Source organism: Lacerta agilis, chromosome 17 (assembly GCF_009819535.1).
Source record: "Lacerta agilis isolate rLacAgi1 chromosome 17, rLacAgi1.pri, whole genome shotgun sequence".
Lineage (NCBI taxonomy): Eukaryota > Metazoa > Chordata > Lepidosauria > Squamata > Lacertidae > Lacerta > Lacerta agilis.
The window spans coordinates 8114439-8134621 of NC_046328.1; the positions used below are offsets into that span (position 1 = coordinate 8114439).

The 20183-nt window shown below is 48.0% G+C and overlaps 1 protein-coding gene across 1 annotated transcript in view; it reads left to right on the top strand.

The window, feature by feature from the left end:
- Nucleotides 1-20183, top strand: part of MMP17 (matrix metallopeptidase 17) — a 153271-nt gene that overhangs the window by 112069 nt on the left and 21019 nt on the right. The window contains exons 2-3 of the mRNA XM_033174839.1: nucleotides 2200-2332; nucleotides 10174-10300. Coding sequence (XP_033030730.1) covers nucleotides 2200-2332; nucleotides 10174-10300 — 260 coding nt within the window. The remainder of the gene's footprint in view (nucleotides 1-2199; nucleotides 2333-10173; nucleotides 10301-20183) is intronic.

The following is a 20183-nucleotide window of genomic DNA, read 5'->3' on the forward strand; positions in this document are numbered from 1 at the left end:
CCACCCAGACCCTGTAGTTGTCATATGAAGCCATTCTCCATGTGCCCCCTCCCAAGGGATGTGTGGAGGGCAGTGACCTGAGAATGGGCCTTCTCAGTGGTGGCACCCCATCTGTGGAATTCTTTCCCAAGCAAGATGGGCCTGGCTTCATCACTGTTCATTTTAAGGTGCCTTCAGATTCACCCAGGTCATGGGTAGGCAAACTAAGGCCCGGGGGCCAGATGTGGCCCAATCGCCTTCTAAATCTGGCCCACAGATAGTCCAGGAATCAGCATGTTTTTACATGAGTAGAATGTGTCCTTTTATTTAAAATGCATCTCTGGGTTATTTGTGGGGCCTGCCTGGTGTTTTTACATGAGTAGAATGTGTGCTTTTATTTAAAATGCATCTCTGGGTTATTTTGGGGGCATAGGAATTGGTTCATTATTATTTTTTTCAAAATATAGTCTGGCCCACCACAAGGTCGGAGGGACAGTGGACCGGCCCCCTGCTGAAAAAGTTGGCTGACCCCTGACCCAGGTCATTGGACCTTAATTTTCTGCTTATCTTTGGGTGGGGTGGAGTTGAATCTGCGTGTGCACGTGCACACACACACACACACACACACACACACATTTGAGCGACATTTAGTGTTGTTTTTACTCTTGCTTTTGCACTTTTTAATGCTTGTTTTTGTAAGTAGCATTGAGTTCACCTTTGTGGGGCAAGAAAATTTAAGCCTTGGGTGTGCATGCGCCCTTTGACTCTGTTTTGGTTTCATAGCGCATTCTTCCAGTTTTGCTTGTTTTTTGTAATCTGTTATCCAACTCTCTTAAGTGCACCTCATTGTGGCTGTGGCGGACCTACATTTGGGGGGGGGGGCATCCTTTTGTACTGCTCCAGGAGACCTTGTGGGACCCCCCCCCCCCCCCCCCGAGTGAAACATCCCGGGACTCTCCAGACAGTCCTGGCCGCCCCATCACAATAAAGGTGCTGGGTGAGTGGTGGAGAGGCCACACTCGGCCTCCTTCGCCCCCTCAAGATTGGGAGGGCTCAGCCCCGTCCTCAAGGACTTGGGAGGGGGCTGAAAACACCTCAGCCCTATAGAGTTGGTGCCTATGTTTGGGGGCCCTGAAGCTTGAACTGTCACGAGGGGCCCTTTGCAACCAGCAATGTGGTGTGGGTAACCACTGTTATCTTCTTCAATGGGGTTGTTCTATGACAGATCATCACAATGTGTGTGATATACATATACATATATATGTGTGTATGTGTGTGTGTGTATATATATATATATATACACATATATAGATCTACAACATCTCATATTTTGATTAAAATTGCTGTACTGGATTATTTCACATGTCAAAGTCACTGGTGTGAATAAAAAATTCCTATGCCTTATCGTTTTCGAGTAATTAGGAGGAAGTAAGGAAGTGTGTGCGCTGCTCTGGTTCGCCAGAAGCGGCTTAGTCATGCTGGCCACATGACCGGGAAGCTGTACGCCAGCTCCCTCGGCCAGTAAAGCGAGATGAGTGCCGCAACCCCAGAGTCGTCCGTGACTGAACCTAATGGTCAGGGGTCCCCTTTACCTTTACATTTGAGGAAGTGTTGTATACCTGCATGATGTACTTTTCAAAGCAATTTTTTTAAGCGACATGGACTGAAGTTTATTTCTGGTGCTCCTTCAGGATTAGGAGCCCTGAATCTTAGGCATTAGTTTTGCATTAGAACTTCTCCTTCACTGGGTTTCTGAAAGACCCCTGTCTCTTGCCCTGAGCAGGAGTGGGAGAAGGGAACATCACCTTCCCCTTCGCTGTTATCTCACCGAGACGCACATGGACCCCTTTAGTGAGTTTCCTATAACTGCTCGTCTATGTAATCAAAAGTGTTTTGCAGCTGGTTAGGAAAATTAAATGTCAGCTCTGGGATGCATGAAGGTCATCAGATTCCATTACTTAAAGTAATGTACATAGATCTGTTCTGACACATCCATTTGTTAACGAGGGATGCGGCATTCAATGTGGAAGCCAAGTGTAAACATGTAAGTGTGTTTGTGTGTGTGTGTGTGTGTGTGAGAGAGAGAGAGAGAGAGAGAGAGAGAGAGAGAGAGAGAGAGAGAGAGAGAGAAACTAGGTGAGGTGGAACTAAAGAGACGCTTTGACGTATTGAATCATTTGTTTCTTTCCCCAACCTTCTCCCCTTTTTTTGTTTTAACAGGATTGGCTGACAAAATTCGGCTATCTGCCCCCTCCAGACCCCATCACAGGAAAACTGCAGACCCAGGAAGAGCTCACCAAAGCCATTGTGGCCATGCAGCAGTTTGGTGGCCTTGAAACCACTGGGATTCTAGGTGAGTAGAGAATTGGGAGGAGAACATTTGTTGTTTCCAACATAGCTCAGGGCAGTGGGTGCCTTTTTTTTCTTCTCAAATGCTGGTGGACCCATTTGTATTTGTGAGTGCCATCTGGTCATTTCACTTCCTCTTCCTTTGAGAAAAACCACCCACCTCCCTAAGAAAAAGAGAGAAAAAAAACTCATTTCATTTCCAAGGAATCTAAGCAAAAGTCAGTCTGAATAGAATTCATCTGAGCTTGAAAAGGACATAGAGTTGACAGAAGAAAAGAGCATCATTCTTCTCAACTTCCTCCTTCGGTTTTCCGAGCAAGGGGGGGAAAGTGACCATTACACCACCTTGTGACCCAATGGTGCAGTGTGTTAGGGGGCTCAGAGATTTCACAGGCACCGGATAAAGACCTCAAGAGTGCCCCAGGCTCCATACTAGAAGACCCTGCCTTAGTGGTTGACCATGTCCTTTGCATGCAGAATGAGCTTAGCACTCATTTTCACATTAATTGCAACTGGGGTTTTGTTTCAGGAAGCAAATAACATGGAAATGAGCGCTTTGGTTCTAGAAGCGGCTTTTACATCACACGAAAGCAATGTGGAAATCTGTCCGGTAGATTCAGATTTCAGGTGCAGATTTGTTTGTCCGTAGACCAGCCTTTGCCCACCTGATGCCCTCCAGATGGTTTTGAAAAGTGATGGCTGGGGTTGTTGGAGTTGCAGTCCAAAAAACATCTGGATGGCACCAGATTGGCAATCGGCTCCTTAGACCATGGGTGGGCAAACTAAGGTCCGCGGGCCGGATCAGGCCCAATTGCCTTCTGGATCTGGCCCGTGGACAGTCTGGGAATCACTGCATGGATTGCCAGCGCACACGTTCTTTCCCTCTCCATCCCTCTCCCTCACACGGTGGCGGCGCCTCCTCCCTCCCTCCTCCTGGCTTCTCCTCGCCCTGCCTAGAGGAGGAAGGGGGCTGGGCTTTGTTGGCGCCAGCAGCAGCGCTTGAGCAGCTGCCATTTTAAGCAGCCCCTCTCTGGAGCCCTTTCACCCGCCGCTCATCGTCCCTCTGCCGCCACCGCTGGCACCAGCCCCTGCCGCTCTCAAGACACAGGTAAGCAGCCACTGGGGCTCGTGGGGCTCTTGCATCATATATTTTTTTCAAAATATAGTCCAGCCCCACACAAGGTCTGAGGGACAGTGGACCCGGCCCCCTGCTGAAAGAGTTTGCTGACCATTGCAAAGCAGAGCCAAATGATGGGAAAGCGAGATGTGGCAACAGAAATCAGCTTGGATACAAACCATGTTTCTATTATTGCACTTCTCTATCCTGCCTTTCCATCTGAGGAGCTTAAAGTGGCATATGTGGTTCTCCCTGCCCACCTTCTTTCTTAATCCCAACAACAACCCTGATAGGTAGGTTAGGCAGAGAGAGAGAGAAAGAGAGAGAGTGAGAGAGGCAGGGACTGGCTCGAAGTCACCGCCCAGGGAGCGGAGTGGGGATTTGAACCCTGCTCTCCCAGGCCCCTAGTCCGACACTCTGACCGAAACGCCTTGATGTGAGCAAGCTTAACAGTGCAGGCATTCCTTGGCAAACGACACCTCGTCCCCCTCGGAAGGTAACATATGTTCAGAACGACTCGAATGAATTAAAAGTTACGCAAAGGCAGGGGAGGCTGGATGAAGAGTTTGCAAGGCCGGTTGGCTTTCCCCCAACCCACCCGCCCCAATGCAGCCTTCTGTCCAGTAGGGATCCAGAAGCAAGTAGCTGAACGGTGAAGCTTCACCCCTTTCATCCTGCAGCTGCTCTCGTGGCCTCTTGGCAGCTTCCGCTGGGAGAGGAAGGCTGCCTGCGTGCGAGAAGCAGACGGTCTCGCCTGCCATCCCGGGGAAGTAATTACATGGCTCAGGTGTTTTGTCGCCCCGTGCGGCCGACAACCGGAGGCGGGCAATTATTTCGCCAGCCTCTCACGCTTCTGGGGTGGGGTGGGGGGTTTCTGCAATGTGAAGCGGAGAGCTTTCTGTCTCTGCCTGTCTTCCCATCCCACCTCTGAAACAAGTGAGCCGTCCAGACATCTGGTGTGCCTTTTCCTCCTCACCGCCCGCCCCAAAAAACCTCATGCCCCTGTTTCGCTTTGTTTCTTGCCCACCCTTCCCCAACTTAATTAGTTTGCAGATTGCTAACGACTTTATAAAAGTTGACCTTAAGCACAGCTAAAATGAGAAAATCCCAAGGGGGGGGAGACAGATTGTGCATTGTTGTTATTTACCACATAATAATATTAATGGGTTGAAGCCATCTAAGTTTTACTCAGAGTAGACCCCCTTGACTCAAATTATTCTGTCTTCCTGAAAACGTGGTTTCATTTCGCTGCCGTGGGAGTGCAGGAAAACCACTGGTTCCTCCCCTCTCTACCTGAAAGCATCCTTTTCTAACTGCTAACATCCTTCGGACGTCATTCCACCAGTTTAAGCAATTCCCTTCACCTTTCACCATAAGGCCTGAATACTTATTTGCTGCTGCTGGGCAGCTCCTCTTCTCTCCCCACGACGACCCGAAATCCAGAGACAGCTAAGCAAAATGAAGGAAATTGCGCATCTTTTTGCATAAGTCTAGTTTTCTCAATCAATCAATTTCTTTATTGCATTAGCCATATGGCCATAGCACATAGTGAGAGACCAGGCAGTGTGACCTGTCACGATTATACATAGAATACTACAGATACAGTTAAAACATTAAGTGTAAAATCATGCTAAGTAATACAGTGGTGCCCCGCAAGACGAAATCAATTTGTTCCGCGAGTGCTGTCGTATAGCGGAAATTTCGTCTTGCAAAGCACGGTCGGAGGAAGTGCGGCTTTACGGGGGGGGGGACCCAAAAACCGCAAAACGTTTTTGTTTTGCGAGTCGTGGCCATAGGGAAATTTGTCTTGTGAGTCACCCTTTCGTTAGCGAATGCCTTTCGTCTAGCGAGCTTTTCGTCTAGCAAGGCATTTGACTTGCGAGCTACCACTGTACAGATAAAATAAAGAGCAATAACAGGCCATGTCAACTGTGTCTATATCAGGAAGTTACATAGGACTAGGGCTGAGGCAAGTTAGCTGGTGGCCCTGAATTTCAGGGCCTGTAATATGTAGATGGCCACTCCACGTTTTCTAGTTTTCTCAACGCAGGATTCCCACGTTGCCCACAACCAAAAATGTGTCTCTCTTTCAGGAACAGAGAGCCTTTTTTTCCTTCTCAAGGGCCACATTCCCTTCTGGGCAACTTTCTGGGGGGTTGTATGCCACTGGTGGAAGGGGCCATAAGCAGAAGTTGGTGGGGAGAAAAGGGAGTACATTTCACCACTGTTCTAAGTAGGCTACTTTCAATGCACACAACCTCACGGACCTTGCTGTCTTCCATCCAGGCGAGCAGGGAGCACCCTCAGTTCAAAGACACAGTGCAGCCAGGCAAAAACCCATTTGGGTTGTAAAGGCAGGGCCTGGGGAGAATTCCGAGGGCCGGAGAGAGAGGACGTGAGGGCCGCTCGCAGCTCCTGGGCCAGGGGCTCCCCTCCCCCTGGTTTTGGAAAAAGCTTGAAGGAACCTGCTAATTATGATGCCCTCTTTCTTTGCCAAGTGCAGAGAAGATTTAAGGGCAGCTCTGTGTGACTCAGGCTTTGAACAGCTCTCCAAGCTTCTCCTCCTCCCTTCCTCCGCCTCCCCCTCCCGTATCGCCACATCGCCGGGACTCTCCTTCTCAGTTCCTAATTAAATTCATGTAATTATTTCTCCCCCGTCTTATCGGATGCACCAAGGTGCCCGGGAGCGAAAAGAAGGAACAGTTTGCTTTTATTGGTTGGCCCGCACTTTCGTTGAAATTGGAAGTGCACGCCACTTAAATTTAAAGGAGAGCGTGTAATCTGTTCCCTTTTAAAGAGCAGCTTGGAAATGGCAGGATGTGCCTGTTTTTTGTTTTTTGTTTTTCCTTTTGAGGAAACTCGAAGCAATTCCCAGCACGTATCTTGTGTGTGAATCTTTGGGGGTTACATTGACTTTCTGTAAAGAAAAACAGAGAGAATAATAATAATAATAATAATAATAATAATAATAATAATAATAATAATAATAATAATATTTATTCCCCGGCCCCCAACAGAATATTAACAACATGATAAAGCATCAAACATTAAAAACTTCCCTAAACAGGGCTGACTCCAGAGGTCTTCTAAAAGTCAGATAGTTGTTTGTTTCCTTGACATCTGACGGGAAGACGTTCCACAGGGCGGGCACCATAACCAAAAAGGCCCTCTGCCTGGTTCTATGTAACCTCACTTCTCACAGTGAGGGAACCACCAGAAGCCTCAGAGCTTGACCTCAGTATCCAGGCTGAACGATGGGGGTGGTATAACATAAGAAGCGCCCTCCTGGATGAGACCAAAGCTCTACCTAGTTCAGTATCCTGATCTCACAGTGGCCAATCAGATGCCTGTGGGAAGCCTGTCCTCCTCGTGGTTCTCACTGACTGGTATTCAGAGGCATAGGAAGGAAAGATCTCCCAGTCCTTAAGAACATGAGACTAGCCTGTTGGGTCAGCCAAATGGCCCCTCTAGTCCAGCAACCTGTTCTCACAGGGGCCAAACGAATGCCTGTGGGACACCCACAAGCAGGAACCGAGTACAGGAGCCCTCTCTCCTCCTGAGGTTTCCAGCAACTGGTATTTGAAAGCATTAAAGGGGAACCCTGGCCATTAGGTCCAGTCACGGACAACTCTGGGGTTGCGCCGGTCATCTCGCTTTATTGGCCGAGGGAGCCAGCATACAGCTTCCGGGTCACGTGGCCAGCATGACAAAGCCACTTCTGGCGAACCAGAGCAGCACACGGAAACGCCGTTTACCTTCCCGCCAGAGCGGTACCTATTTACCTACTTGCACTTTGACGTGCTTTTGAACTGCTAGGTTGGCAGGAGCAGGGACCGAGCAACGGGAACTCACCCTGTCGTGGAGATTCGAACCGCTGACCTTCTGATCGGCAAGCCCTAGGCTCTGTGGTTTAACCCGCATCCCTGGTATTTGAAAGCATTGTTGCCTCCCAACTGTGGAGAGAGATCCTCACCATCATGGCTAGTAGCCCTGGAAGGCCCTCTCCTCCATGGATGAAGTGCTTTTTTTCACCTGTTCCTGAATCTTTTAACATTCAGCTTGTTCTAATGTTATGAAATTGCAGGTTTCTGAGTCATTTTTTCAGGCAGTAATTATATCATTTATAAATGCATAATGAGGCAGGTGTGGGGGTGGGGGACACTTTCTAACGGGCCAATTGAGACAATTCTTCAAGCCATGGTCTGGGGTATCAGAAATAAATCTTGGATATGTTCGCTTTCCTGTTGGAGCAAAGACTGATCGATTCTGCATCAATACGCTGCCTTTCAATGATAAATCATACTTAAGGTGGCTTATGAACCATACAAATGAAAAATGATTCTAACAATTACAGCAAACAATGTCATTTTAAAAAAAAACCTCTATATATCAGCAGACATGTCTAAATATATAATTCTTCATGTGCCTCCTCCATGAAAGGTCCACCTTCAAGTGCTTGGCGAAAACATTCCTCTTCAACCAAGTTTGGCTGATTAACATCCTATATCCTTTTATTGTAATTGTGTTTGTGGGAGGCAGTAGAGCAGGGGAGGGGGTTATTGTGTTGGTTTGTTTTTGTTCCCTTTCTATAATGTATAATTTTGTGGTTTTTATCTTGTATTTTTATGCTGTGATCTTCAGGCAAAGGGTGGTATACAAATTTAATTATGGACGCTCGCCATGTCTCCGGCGGTGGGCGACGTTTTGCGGCCCGGCACGCAGCCCCGCCACCCACCCGAAGCCACGCCGTGCTGTTGGGCCATCGCTCTGATCCCTGGGCGGAGGCCTATGGGTTCCCGCCGAACCTCCATATTTGAATCAGCCAATCCGCAGCAGGCCAGGAGGTGGGGCTAAAGGAGCGGACCGTGGAAGCGCAGGCTTCTCTCTAGTCCGCTCCTTAGATTTAAAAGGAGGCCGGAGCTGACACTGGCAGCGCAGCTAGCTTGGAGCGTCACCTACCCAGCCTTCCCTCTAACGGTTTCTTTCTTTACAAGCTAGCCTTCTCCTTTCCAGGTCCATGAATGTTGCTGCGGTCGGATGATGGTTACTGTCTTTCAGAGCCGGGACGGAATTTGCCCTGCTCTGCAGATTTTGCCTTTCCTGTACCACACCTTTAGCTGTTTTAGACGTTGGACAGAATTCTCTAGTCGAGGGGTCAGCAATCTTTTTCAGCTGTGGGCCGATCCACCATCCCTCAAACCATGTGGTGGGCCAGACTATATGGGGGGGGGGGATGAACGAATTCCTATGCCCCACAAATAACCCAGAGATGCATTTTCAATAAAAGGACACATTCTACTCATGTAAAAACACGCTGATTCCTGGACTGTCCGCTGGCCGGATTTAGAAGGCGATTGGGCCGCATCCAGCCCACGGGCCTTAGGTTGCCTACCCCTGCTCTAGTGCATCAATCGATAGAAGGGGTGGTGTGGTGACACACTCCTCCTGTGGAGGCGATACCAGGGACCCCATTAAAGGGGCTATTGAGGGGAGTCTCAGACCACAAGCACACAGTGGTGGGTCATAGAACTCCCCTCAGCAATGTGTATTGGGGGCCAGCTGCATAAACACACATTTTGCAGTATCCCCATGTCCCCGACTGACCCTGTCTTGCCTCAGACCCCCAGCAAGGGGGCTGAGAGGGATACACACCCAATGCCTAAGCCAAGGTTTTCCTGTATTTGAAATTAAGAAAGTTGTGGCCATTTTAATCCCAAGTATGTTGTCCTGCGTTTTACCTGATGTGTGGTCTGGCTTCCGGGGGGTGGTGTATCTGCACCTGGGCATGCAAATAATAATAATAATAATAATAATAATAATAATAATAATAATAATAATAAACAAACACAGGCTCTGTTTTTTATTTAAAAAAATACACAACCAAATAAAATAGTCTTAAGAACTCGCTTAACAGGATGAAAAGAAAAGAGCAGCAAATGGATGCCAAACACAATGGATTTACTCAGGGTTTGTGTTTTGTTTTGCATACTTCTGAATAGCGCTGTATTTCTGCATATTATATTTATTGCTAGACAACACTCCTCCAGGTTGCTTTAGGAGATGATATCTTATTAGCAACCAGAGCAGACAGTTCAGAAATACTCTTGTTGCATCTACAGTAGGGTACAGTATATGCAAATTCAGACGTGTGTTTTCTTTGTTGGGAGAAACTGTGGCTCTGCAGCAGGACATCTGCTTTGGATGAGAAAGCTCAGTCCCCAACATCTCCAGGCCAGGCTGTGAAAGAATCCTGTCTGAAATACTGGAGAGAAATGCTGCCAACCAGTGCATACAATAATGAGTTACATGAATCAGTGGATATTTACCACGTTCCTATATTAGTTGCTTTGTATAGTGCATGGGGGGGGGGGAATATAGAAGAGTTTGGATTTGATATCCCGCTTTTCACTACCCGAAGGAGTCTCAAAGCGGCTAACATTCTCCTTTCCCTTCCTCCCCCACAACAAACACTCTGTGAGGTGAGTGGGGCTGAGAGACTTCAGAGAAGTGTGACTAGCCCAAGGTCACCCAGCAGCTGCATGTGGAGGAGTGGAGACACGAACCCGGTTCCCCAGATTACGAGTCTACCGCTCTTAACCACTACACCACACTGGCTCTCAGATATGTTTCATATCTGAGATGCCTGTTATGGAAATGCACTGTTGATGCTGCTGTTTCAAGGCAGAAACTCTCCCCATCCTGAGTAACTTTTCTCTTCTGAAATATAGATGAAGCCACACTGAAATTGATGAAGACGCCTCGGTGCTCTCTCCCTGATCTCGCTGAATCGGAGGCAAGGAGGAAGAGGCATGCTCAGTCAGCAACAAAGTGGAACAAAAGGAACTTATCTTGGAGGTTGGCTGTTAAAATCTTTTGCACTTGCACTGCCGGTGGGGAGGACTTCCTCAAGGGCTGGTTCAGCCGTCCGTAATTATTTGCATGCTTGAATGGGGCCACTGCCGATCTAAGGGCACTTCAAGGTAGCCTGTTTGTGGAACGTTCATACCTGTTTGTTTGCTGCCCAAAAAAAATGTCTGCAGGGAGGTTCAGTATTTGCTGAGCATGCATTCTGATTTGTTTCTGGGGACATTAGATGGTGGCCAACTTTGCAGTTACACTTTTAAAGCAGTATCATACCAATTTAAACCATTGTGGTTTTCCCTGGGAACTGTGCTTTACTAAGGATGCTGCAAGTTGTTGTTGTTGTTGTTGTTGTTTAGTCGTTTAGTCGTGTCCGACTCTTCGTGACCCCATGGACCAGAGCACGCCAGGCACTCCTGTCTTCCACTGCCTCCCACAGTTTGGTCAAATTCATGTTGGTAGCTTTGAGAACACTGTCCAACCATCTCATCCTCTGTCGTCCCCTTCTCCTTGTGCACTCAATCTTTCCAGGGAGTCTTCTCTTCTCAGGAGGTGGCCAAAGTACTGGAGCCTCAACTTCAGGATCTGTCCTTCTAGTGAGCACTCAGGGCTGATTTCTTTGAGAATGGATAGGTTTGATCTTCTTGCAGTCCATGGGACTCTCAAGAGTCTCCTCCAGCACCATAATTCAAAAGCATCAATTCTTCGCCGATCAGTCTTCTTTATGGTCCAGCTCTCACTTCCGTACATTACTACTGGGAAAACCATAGCTTTAACTATACGGACCTCTGTCGGCAAGGTGATGTCTCTGCTTTTTAAGATGCTGTCTAGGTTTGTCATTGCTTTCCTCCCAAGAAGCAGGCGTCTTTTAATTTCGTGACTGCTGTCACCATCTGCAGTGATCATGGAGCCCAAGAAAATAAAATCTCTCACTGCCTCCATTTCTTCCCCTTCTATTTGCGAAGGAGCTGCGAGTTGTTGGGAGATTCCCCTCACAGAGCTACAATTCCCAGAGTTCCTTGGGAAGAGCAATTGATAGGTAAACCGCTGCGGAAATTGTAGCTGTGTGAGGAGAATAGGGGTCTCTTAACAACTCCCTTAGCAAAGTACAGTTCTAGGGATTCTTTGGGGGAAACCACGATTGTTTAAAGTGGTATAATATGGGCACAATGGCACCCTCCCCACTGGGGTTCCCAAGCAGCCATCGTGACAGCTTTATCTTGCAGGAGCACGTGGCTGCTTTCAGGAGAGATATTCGGCTTAATGGTCCTCCTGTGCTGGGAAAGAACATCGTTACCAGAGTCCTCAACAGGTTGAACCGAGATCAAGTGGGAAGTAGATAAATTTGGGGTTTGCGCTTGATTTATTCTGCTGTTTGGATTTTTAACAACCGCAGTAGTTGGAGCTCTGCTGTCCCCAGGGGGGAAGGCAGGCTGGAACTCCGAGCACTGCAGCTCATGCTCTTGAGTTCTGGGGCCTCCATGTGGCAAGAGTGCCCCCTGCTGCCGCTTGCAAAAATCAGGTGTTGGTGAACACAAAGCCCTACAGGAGTGACTCAGATATCGTAAAGGGATTCCCAGCTTGTAATAAAAAAATAAACAGGCCTCCGTGAATATTCCTTTATGTTGTCCAGTGGTATATTCCTGAGTCTTCTGTTCTTCTTTGCAATTGTAATAAAAATTAGGTTCGGCCCCAGAAGGGCGTCCACGAATCCGAGGGAGAGCCTCAGCAGGGCTCCCCTCCTGTCAAGAGCACCTAAGAACAAATAGAGACGATACAGAATCTCCCAAAGCAAGGCGATAGCCCTTTATTAGAAAACTGCTGCAGCAGGGTGTTTTGCAAGCAAAAAGACCTCCAACAAAGGCGCACAAGCTCCTATATAGACTTTTGAAATTGCCCCCCCTCCAGCTCAAGACCACCCCTCCATACATTAGAATTACATCACAAATTGGGAGGGTCTGGTAGCAGTGATCTGAGCATCTTGGACCCTGCCCCCATGTCTCCTCTTGCCCTCCACCAAAAACCCATCAAGTGAAACAAAAGATATTTACATTTCCCTATTTCCCAGCCAAGTTAATCACACCCTTTTGTCTGGCACTCAGGTATCAGGATGCCAGAGATTATCACTCAGGCAGAGGGCTGCTGAGTAGCTGGAGGGGCAACCCCCCCCCCACCCTTTGTTCCTGAGACAAAGAAATACTTGGTCAGTTGGGAGTCAAAATGGAGTGAGGCCTGTCTTCCTGTGCTGTTTTTCAGACATGTGGCCTTATTTGTTTTGGTACATTAATAACAATTATTATTATATATAAATAAAATACCTTAAAATTCTTACAACACGCTGAACAACATAGGGCCATCTGCCCATTCAGGCACTTAGAACTGTGGAACCGGCACTTTTAAAGCAAGTACCAGATCATATTGATCCTGCACTTTTAAGGGACCAATCTTTTAGTGTGGCAGCTTCTGCACCCATTGACTTTAGGCAGGTGCCTCCCCTGTATTCTTTTCAGTGCCTCCTCAAAACTTTTCTGCTCAGGCAGGCAATGTAAAGTCGATGTGTATTTTCCGCATTATTTTTTTTACAGGGCTGTATAAAATCAGTAACCGAAATATAAACGTATAATGGTTAAACATGAACAGAATATACTGAATGTCCAGTACAGTCGTACCTTGGTTCTCGAATGGAATCCATTCCGGAAGTCCATTCCACTTCCGAAAATGTTTGAAAACCAAGGCACGGCTTCCAGTTGGCTGCAGGAACTTCCTGCACTCAATCGGAAGCTGCAGAAGCCGTCAGACGTTCGGCTTCCAAAAAACATTTGCAAACCGGAACACTCACGTCTGGGTTTGCGGCGTTCGGGAGCCAAAACGTTCGAGTCACAAGGCATTCAAGAAGTTGAACCAAGGTACCTCTTCCAGGTTAGCGGAGTTTGTAACCTGAAGCGTTTGTAACCTGAGGCGTTTGTAACTCGAGGTACCACTGTACAACTCCCATCGTCCCTAGCTAACAGGACCAGTGGTCAGGGATAGTGGGAATTGTAGTCCCAAAAGAAGAAGAAGAAGAAGAAGAAGAAGAAGAAGAAGAAGAAGAAGAAGAAGAAGAAGAGGAGTTTGGATTTGATATCCCGCTTTTCACTACCCGAAGGAGTCTCAAAGCGGCTAACATTCTCCTTTCCCTTCCTCCCCCACAACAAACACTCTGTGAGGTGAGTGGGGCTGAGAGACTTCAAAGAAGTGTGACTAGCCCAAGGTCACCCAGCAGCTGCATGTGGAGGAGCGGAGACACGAACCCGGTTCCCCAGATTACGAGACTACCGCTCTTAACCACTACACCACACTGGCTCTCCAAAACATCTGGAGGGCCAAGTTTGGGGGTGCCTGGTGTATGGTGTGGATATGGCCAATGTACAGACAATGTCCAGTATAAATATGGCGTCAATGCCATGTTGCGGAACACACCTGTGGAAAATAAAAAAATCAGTCTGGAGTAGCACAGACTTTCCACCACCTGAAAAGTCACCTTTGCAAAGATCCCAGGGAGGAGGCTGAGCCCCAGAACACAATCGCTTTGATCTAGCCACTCTCTGTAAACAGCATTTTAACAAAGCATCCCCCCCCCCAAGAGATGTGGGGTGGTTGATTTCATAGGAGTAGGGCTTAGAAAAGGGTGATGTCCCTGGTCAGCGGGGAAGTCAATATGCTGGAGCCAGAGAGGGCAGGAGAGAAGATTTCTCTCCTTTCTCATGAAATTGCTCAGGCATAACCCCGCCTGTCATATCTCTTTGCTCAGAGAAGCGAGCGGGGACTTGGTGATACCCCCAGACTGGCAAGCTGACTCGGCAATCGTAGGAGCAAGTGGGACTCCGGGTCTGTGAGCTGACTCAGCGTCCCCACACAGCGATTCAACCCGGCAGCTGTCAATCTAAATGAAAGGAAGAGCTCTGTGTTTCTTCAAGTCATCGACTCTGCGTGGTCTTTTGAAGCCAAAACAATCCCCGCAGACGGCTTGGCTCTCAGCCGGCTTTCAAATGCCAGTTAGGCTTACAGCAAAGAGCGGGTGGAGGGTTGTTGAGTCACAATAAGGAGCAACAATGCTCACCCCCACCCCCTCGTGGCAGCTTGCATTAAAAGCCAGAAGTGTTACTAAGCAGGGGGGAGGGGAGAATATTAATATTAATATTAATTGCTTTCTATTGCGTTAACTGTGGAACAAATCACACACACAGAGAGAGAGAGAGGAGGGAGCTGTGGTTCAGTTGCTGGTTCCTGCTGCATGTGCAGGTACCTACAAAATGCAGTTGTGCTTGGCAAGCCCATTTGGGACTTGTAGGGTGGTAGGCAAAGAGAAGAAGTGGAGCCAGACAGAGCCAATGAGAGGTAGAGCCAGAACCAATGGCTGGCATGTTGGCAAAGTTACTTAAATAATGCAGACCAGAGAGTCCAGAGAGAAAAGAAATCTTGGTAACATTTTACTGAGGAAACTGGACAAAAACAGTGTATGATTTAAGGAGAACAGCGAAAGTCGGGCCTTAAACATACAGGGAGACATTCAACGAAACATACAGAGGAAAACTTCTCAGAACTACACAGCCAATCAGAGAGCATGTGCTACCTCAGCAAAGATCATGCTGGTTGCCCTCTACCCATCCTCTTCTTGGCTAGGTGACTTTAACAGAATTAACCCTTAAGCTGCCATATATCTGGGTTTTCCCGGACACGTCCAGGAATTGCACTGTCAAAATGGCGTCCGTGCAGATTTTTAAAGAAAAATGTTGAAAAAAATCTCCAGCAAGCCCTTATTTGGGGGGGGAGGGGAGATATTCCCAAAACAACTCCCCCCCCCCCAAAAAAAGCATTGATGGTGTGCCTCCTACTGGGTACCAACAGCGCCAACCCCTGATGCTGGATCAAAGATTGGTGGCCCCAAGGAGAGACTTGAACCACTAAGATCCCCCTGCCAGAGGCGCAGGAAGGTCAGGTGGTACCCAGTGTGGAAAATTTCTTGTCACCCCCACCCATTGGTTCCCTCCCCCCTGCAAAAATGGTTTTACGTTATTTCATATTTTCTTACAAAGGAATAGTAACAAGTAATAATAATAAAAAACCTTTTATTTATATCCCGCCCTCCCCAGCCAAAGTCTAACATCAGATACATAACATTAGTATAAAATCAAACAATAATTACCTCCTAAAAACATCTCAAAATCAAATTAAAGTCTAATTAGATGGCTTTCCACAGGGTTAGGGTTGGGAACAGTAAGTGCTCCACTGAACTGAAATTTCAGCCTTCACGACATAGGAAAACAGCCAAGTAAACAGCTATTTTGGTGGAGGAGGGTCAAGATATTAACCGATATGCATGAAATTTCATATATAGCTATATAATCCATAGTATAGCAAGATAAGACCTTTGGAGTAAGCATTTTTTTTAAAAAAAAGTTTTTTTATGAACCGTCCTAGTAGGGCAGTAATTGTTCCTTGATAATTTGTCACCCCCTCCATTATGGAACCTGGGGCGGTCCCCCCCCCCTTGCTACGCCCCTGTGCCCTGCTTCGGTCTAAACATTTTTCAGCCCAGAAGTAGAAAACCTCACGCTGAGCTTCCGTTTCAGCTCTCAAGCCAACTCATATGTTACCACATTATTTCTGAGATACAGACATGAGGAAGCAGCACCCACACCAGTTGGGTAACATATGAATCAGATCTCAGGATGTCGGAGGTTTCTAATAAAAATGAGAAAGTAGGAGCAGGAATTGCCAATGTTTGCTTATTCATCCCACAAACCGGAATGGGAATCAATCCAGTGAATGCGTTATCCGCTGTTCCTTTCGGTCCATAATTGGTTTCGTTTGCCTCCTGCTTGCCTTGCGTTTCCTTCGCCCTGAAATGAACGGCGCCAAACAATTTAATGGCAACGTATTTTACGTCATGTACTTAACTGGGTTACAAAAATGACGCAAGTTGCGTCGTTTCTCTCAGGCGAGGCAGTGAGGCGAATGGCGTGCTTTTCGGCAGGGGGTGAACTGCAGTGGAATGGAAGCGGTGCCACGTGCGACGAATAAAAGGCAGGAAATGGAAAATGGTGTCTTCTTGCATCCATAATCGGACCTGAGCTTTTTAAGTCTGTTTTGGTTTTTTGTTAAATCTCTGCACTAGCTGAGTGTCCTGAAGGACATGCTAAAGAACTAAGCCAGGTGTGGCCAGGTACCAACCCAAAGCAGTAGAGCATGCCCGCCACTTCACAATTGCATTTCTGCGCCCACCCCTCCCCCCACCGTGCCTTGTGTCCCAGGGACTAGTTCTGCTCAAGAAGCTGCTATTTTAAGAAAAAGGCAGGTCAGCAGCTGGAGCTGTTTGTCAACACGCCACTGCCAAGTGAGCTGTTGATGCTTGTCTGCTTTGTGTGACAAGGCCAGGGAGAAGGGCAGGCAGAAGGGGGATTTGCAGAGGCAGAAATCAAGGGCGCCAAGCTGTTAAAAAGTGTCGGAATACGCTGCACGGATCCGCTATAGGATCCATATTTATTTGTTTGTTTGATGAGGTTTTCAGGAACTACTTTTGGTATTGCTACGCGCAAAAGCGAAAGCGAAAGTAAGAATGAATGGTTTGGTTCACCAATGAGATTAATCCGCCTTTATTTTATAGTTCCGGTCATGTTCAAAGTTATTAATGAGCGTTAAACTTGCTTCCCGCCTTTTTGGAGGGCAGCAACAGTGATTTTATTGGTTGAGGCATTGATCATGATGTCACGTTTGTTCCTAAATAAAAGGCTGAGGCTCCCCGCTTAGGCACGTTCAGTTTGGGTTAGACGTTCTTTCCGTTTTGCTTTAGTTGGGTTTTAGTTGAAGTCAAGTTTAGTTTAAGGGTATTGGGAGCGGGCTGGATGGGTTGGATGGGTTTTTCCTTTAGTTAGAGTTAGATCGCGGAAGATCATTCGGTTTAGCTTTAGTTAGGTTTCTTTAGGTTTAGCCTAGGGCTAGGCTTGCGGAAGATATTTCGGTTTTAGTTTATTTAGTTAGCCTCGCGGAAGATTGGGCGCGCAGGGACTTTGAGCTTAGGAGAACTTAGCTTAGGGGACGAGCCTACGCGGGTTCTGCCGAAGCCACTAAAGATATAACCGGTGTCTGTCTTTCTTTGGGGTAAAAGAGGGAGTAAAAGGTTTAGAGTAAAAAATTTAATTTCCTTAAGTTGATCTATCTATTCAGAGTCAGGGCATATCCTATTTCTCGAGGCAACACTCTTCTTTAAAAGGCAATTAAGAACTCATGCACCTTCGGAGTCATCACCCGGCTTACTCAACCTTCAGATTGTGAGACCTGGCCGGCGCCCGTGCTCAGAAGCACGCGGAACGCTGGCCGCTTTCCCCGCTACTGGTACCTCGTGCATGAGCAGTCCAAGTTTGTGCACGAGGAGCTCCAGCACCCAAACCCCGACAAAAAAGTGTTTGTTGGTGCAGAACTCAGAGGCTTGGAAGCCTAACCCACTGGATCCTGAGGGTGTCAAAAGGCCTGCTCAGATCTTCCAGAATGGTGTGGGGAGCATCAAGCCCCAGGGCTAAATGTGGCCCTCTGGTTCTCTCTCTGTGGCCCTGGGGACTCTTCCCCAGACCACACCCCTCACCAGCCCTGCCTTGCCCCCCTCCCTGAGTTTCTTTTGCCTGCCTGGAATGTGTCCTTGTTGTGCCTTTTGTTTGCCTGTGTCATAAGAGAAAAACTGCTCCCTTTCCCTTATGGGGTATTCCAGAGCCCATATAGAGTCGTTAAGTGGGTTCCCTATCAGTAGGAGAAAATAACAGAGGGCAACCAGAATATATTGAGAAGCAAAGCGGCTAGTAAGCCTGATCTTTATTCCAGGAACTGTTGCAGCAGGGTCCCCACTCACCACACGCAGGAGGGCGACGAACCCTGAACAATGGTGCGCAAGCCTTCATATAGACTTTTGAAATTGGCCACCCTGTAGCCCAAGACCACCACCCCCCAAAAAAACATCATACATACATCACAGAAGGAGGCATCTACAGCAGAAATCTTGCCTGCTAGGATACCTGATAATGGTCACTGATTGCATTACCTGGGCAGCCTGGCCATTCTTTCATGATAGTTAATACTTTAGTTCTTGAATCCAGGTCACAGGCTCACCTTATTCATACACAAATACGCCCTTAAGACAGGATATGCAAGCAAAAAGACAATGGGAAGCCTTTTGCCATTTGCCTCCCTTCCTGCAGAGGAATATTTGAGGTCATTGGGAGAGTCAGAACAGCTCCAGGTTTGCTCTCCCATACTATTTCCAACACACGGTTCATATATTTAGATATGTGTGCATTTATGAATATTTATTCTATATCTCAAGCCTTTAAATTCTTATAACACCTGGATAGAGAAACATATTTGTGCGTGTGTGTGTGTGTGTGTGTGTGCAGGGCCGTCTCGTCCATTTGGGCTGGTGGCGCGGCGCACCAGGGCGCCGGGCCCCCAGGGGCGGCCCTGCGAGCCCGCCGGCATACCGGGCACCCTTTCCCCAACCCGACCCCACCGGTCCCCGGCGGGCTGCAAGCCGGCCGCCCTTGCCTCCCGTCCCAGGAGCACTGGAAGGGCGTGCAGAGCCCCGCGCCACTCCAGCGCCACGCCCCTCATCCCCTGCTCGCCCACCCCCCCTCCCGAGGGGCGGCAAGCGCGAGAGGGGGGCAGCGGAGAGGCGGTACGCTGGGGGCGCCGGAGGGATCACTGCGCCACGGCGGCCGATTTCCTTAAGACAGCCGTGTGTGTGTGTGTGTGTGTGGGAACTAGCCTACTGCACAGAAGTAACTTTCACAATCATTGCTCTACCTGCTTTTGCTCGGCTCCATCCGCCATTGCCATGTGGCCACTGGAAGGTTCATCAGGAAGGAGTGTGGCCGCAGGGCTGAAATAGGTTCTCCCCCCCCCCCACTGTCATAAAGAAATAAAAACCTCCAAGTGAGCGGGTCTCCTTTTTATTTTGGGCGAGAGAGTCTGATCTGTGCAGCCCTGCTTTTAAGAATTTGGGCAGTGTGTTCAGCTGGGCTCACAAACAGCAAACGAAGAAGCCACACGTCACCTGTACAGAGAGATAACTAAGCCTCTGCCATCCTCTCTGTGTCCCGCAGGGATTCATTAGCGAACGCGCTTCCATCTAATGAATTTGCCCAATCGGATTCTTAAGGGACTTTGCGCAAATCAACTTCTAACTGGCTCTAGACCCGTGGCACTGGGAGATAACTGGATTTGTCCCCTTCGCTCGGGCCAAATTGAAAGTTGCGGCGTTTCTCGAAAAGGACTCACCAGCTGTATCGCGACAAGACCGAGCCTGTGGCATTGGCTGGCACACAATGGGATTCTCTCTGGCTAATTGCTGCTCTTGTCAGGCAGCAGCTGCACTTGGTTTTTAGAGTGCCACGCCGCGTGGCCCCTCCAGAGACGAGGCTTTCTCTCTCCTGTTCTCCTTGTTCACTTCAAATCTTCCACCGCTCTCCTTCTCCCCCTTTTCATTTCGGTCTTAAAGGTCTCAGCCGAAGACTGTTTCCTGTAGATAACCAGTCGTGTGTTTTTTGTTTGTTTGTTTTTTAAAAAAAAAAAAAAGGAAAAGGAAAAAAACACCAGGAAAATTACTTCGCTGTATTTCCAACAAGCAAAGTTGCTTCTTGGGCCAAAGAAAATGGCTCCAGATCCTTCCAGTTGTGGAGAGCTCCAGATTTGATCAAAGAAACAAAGGGAGGGATTTGCCATTCTAAGAGAACAATAGAGGAGTTCATGGTGTGACCCAGCACCTCTTTTTTCCAGAAAAATGGACCTTAACCCTTTGGGAAAGGTGGGGAAGAGGGACATCCATCTGTCAGGGATGCCAGTTTGCAGGTTA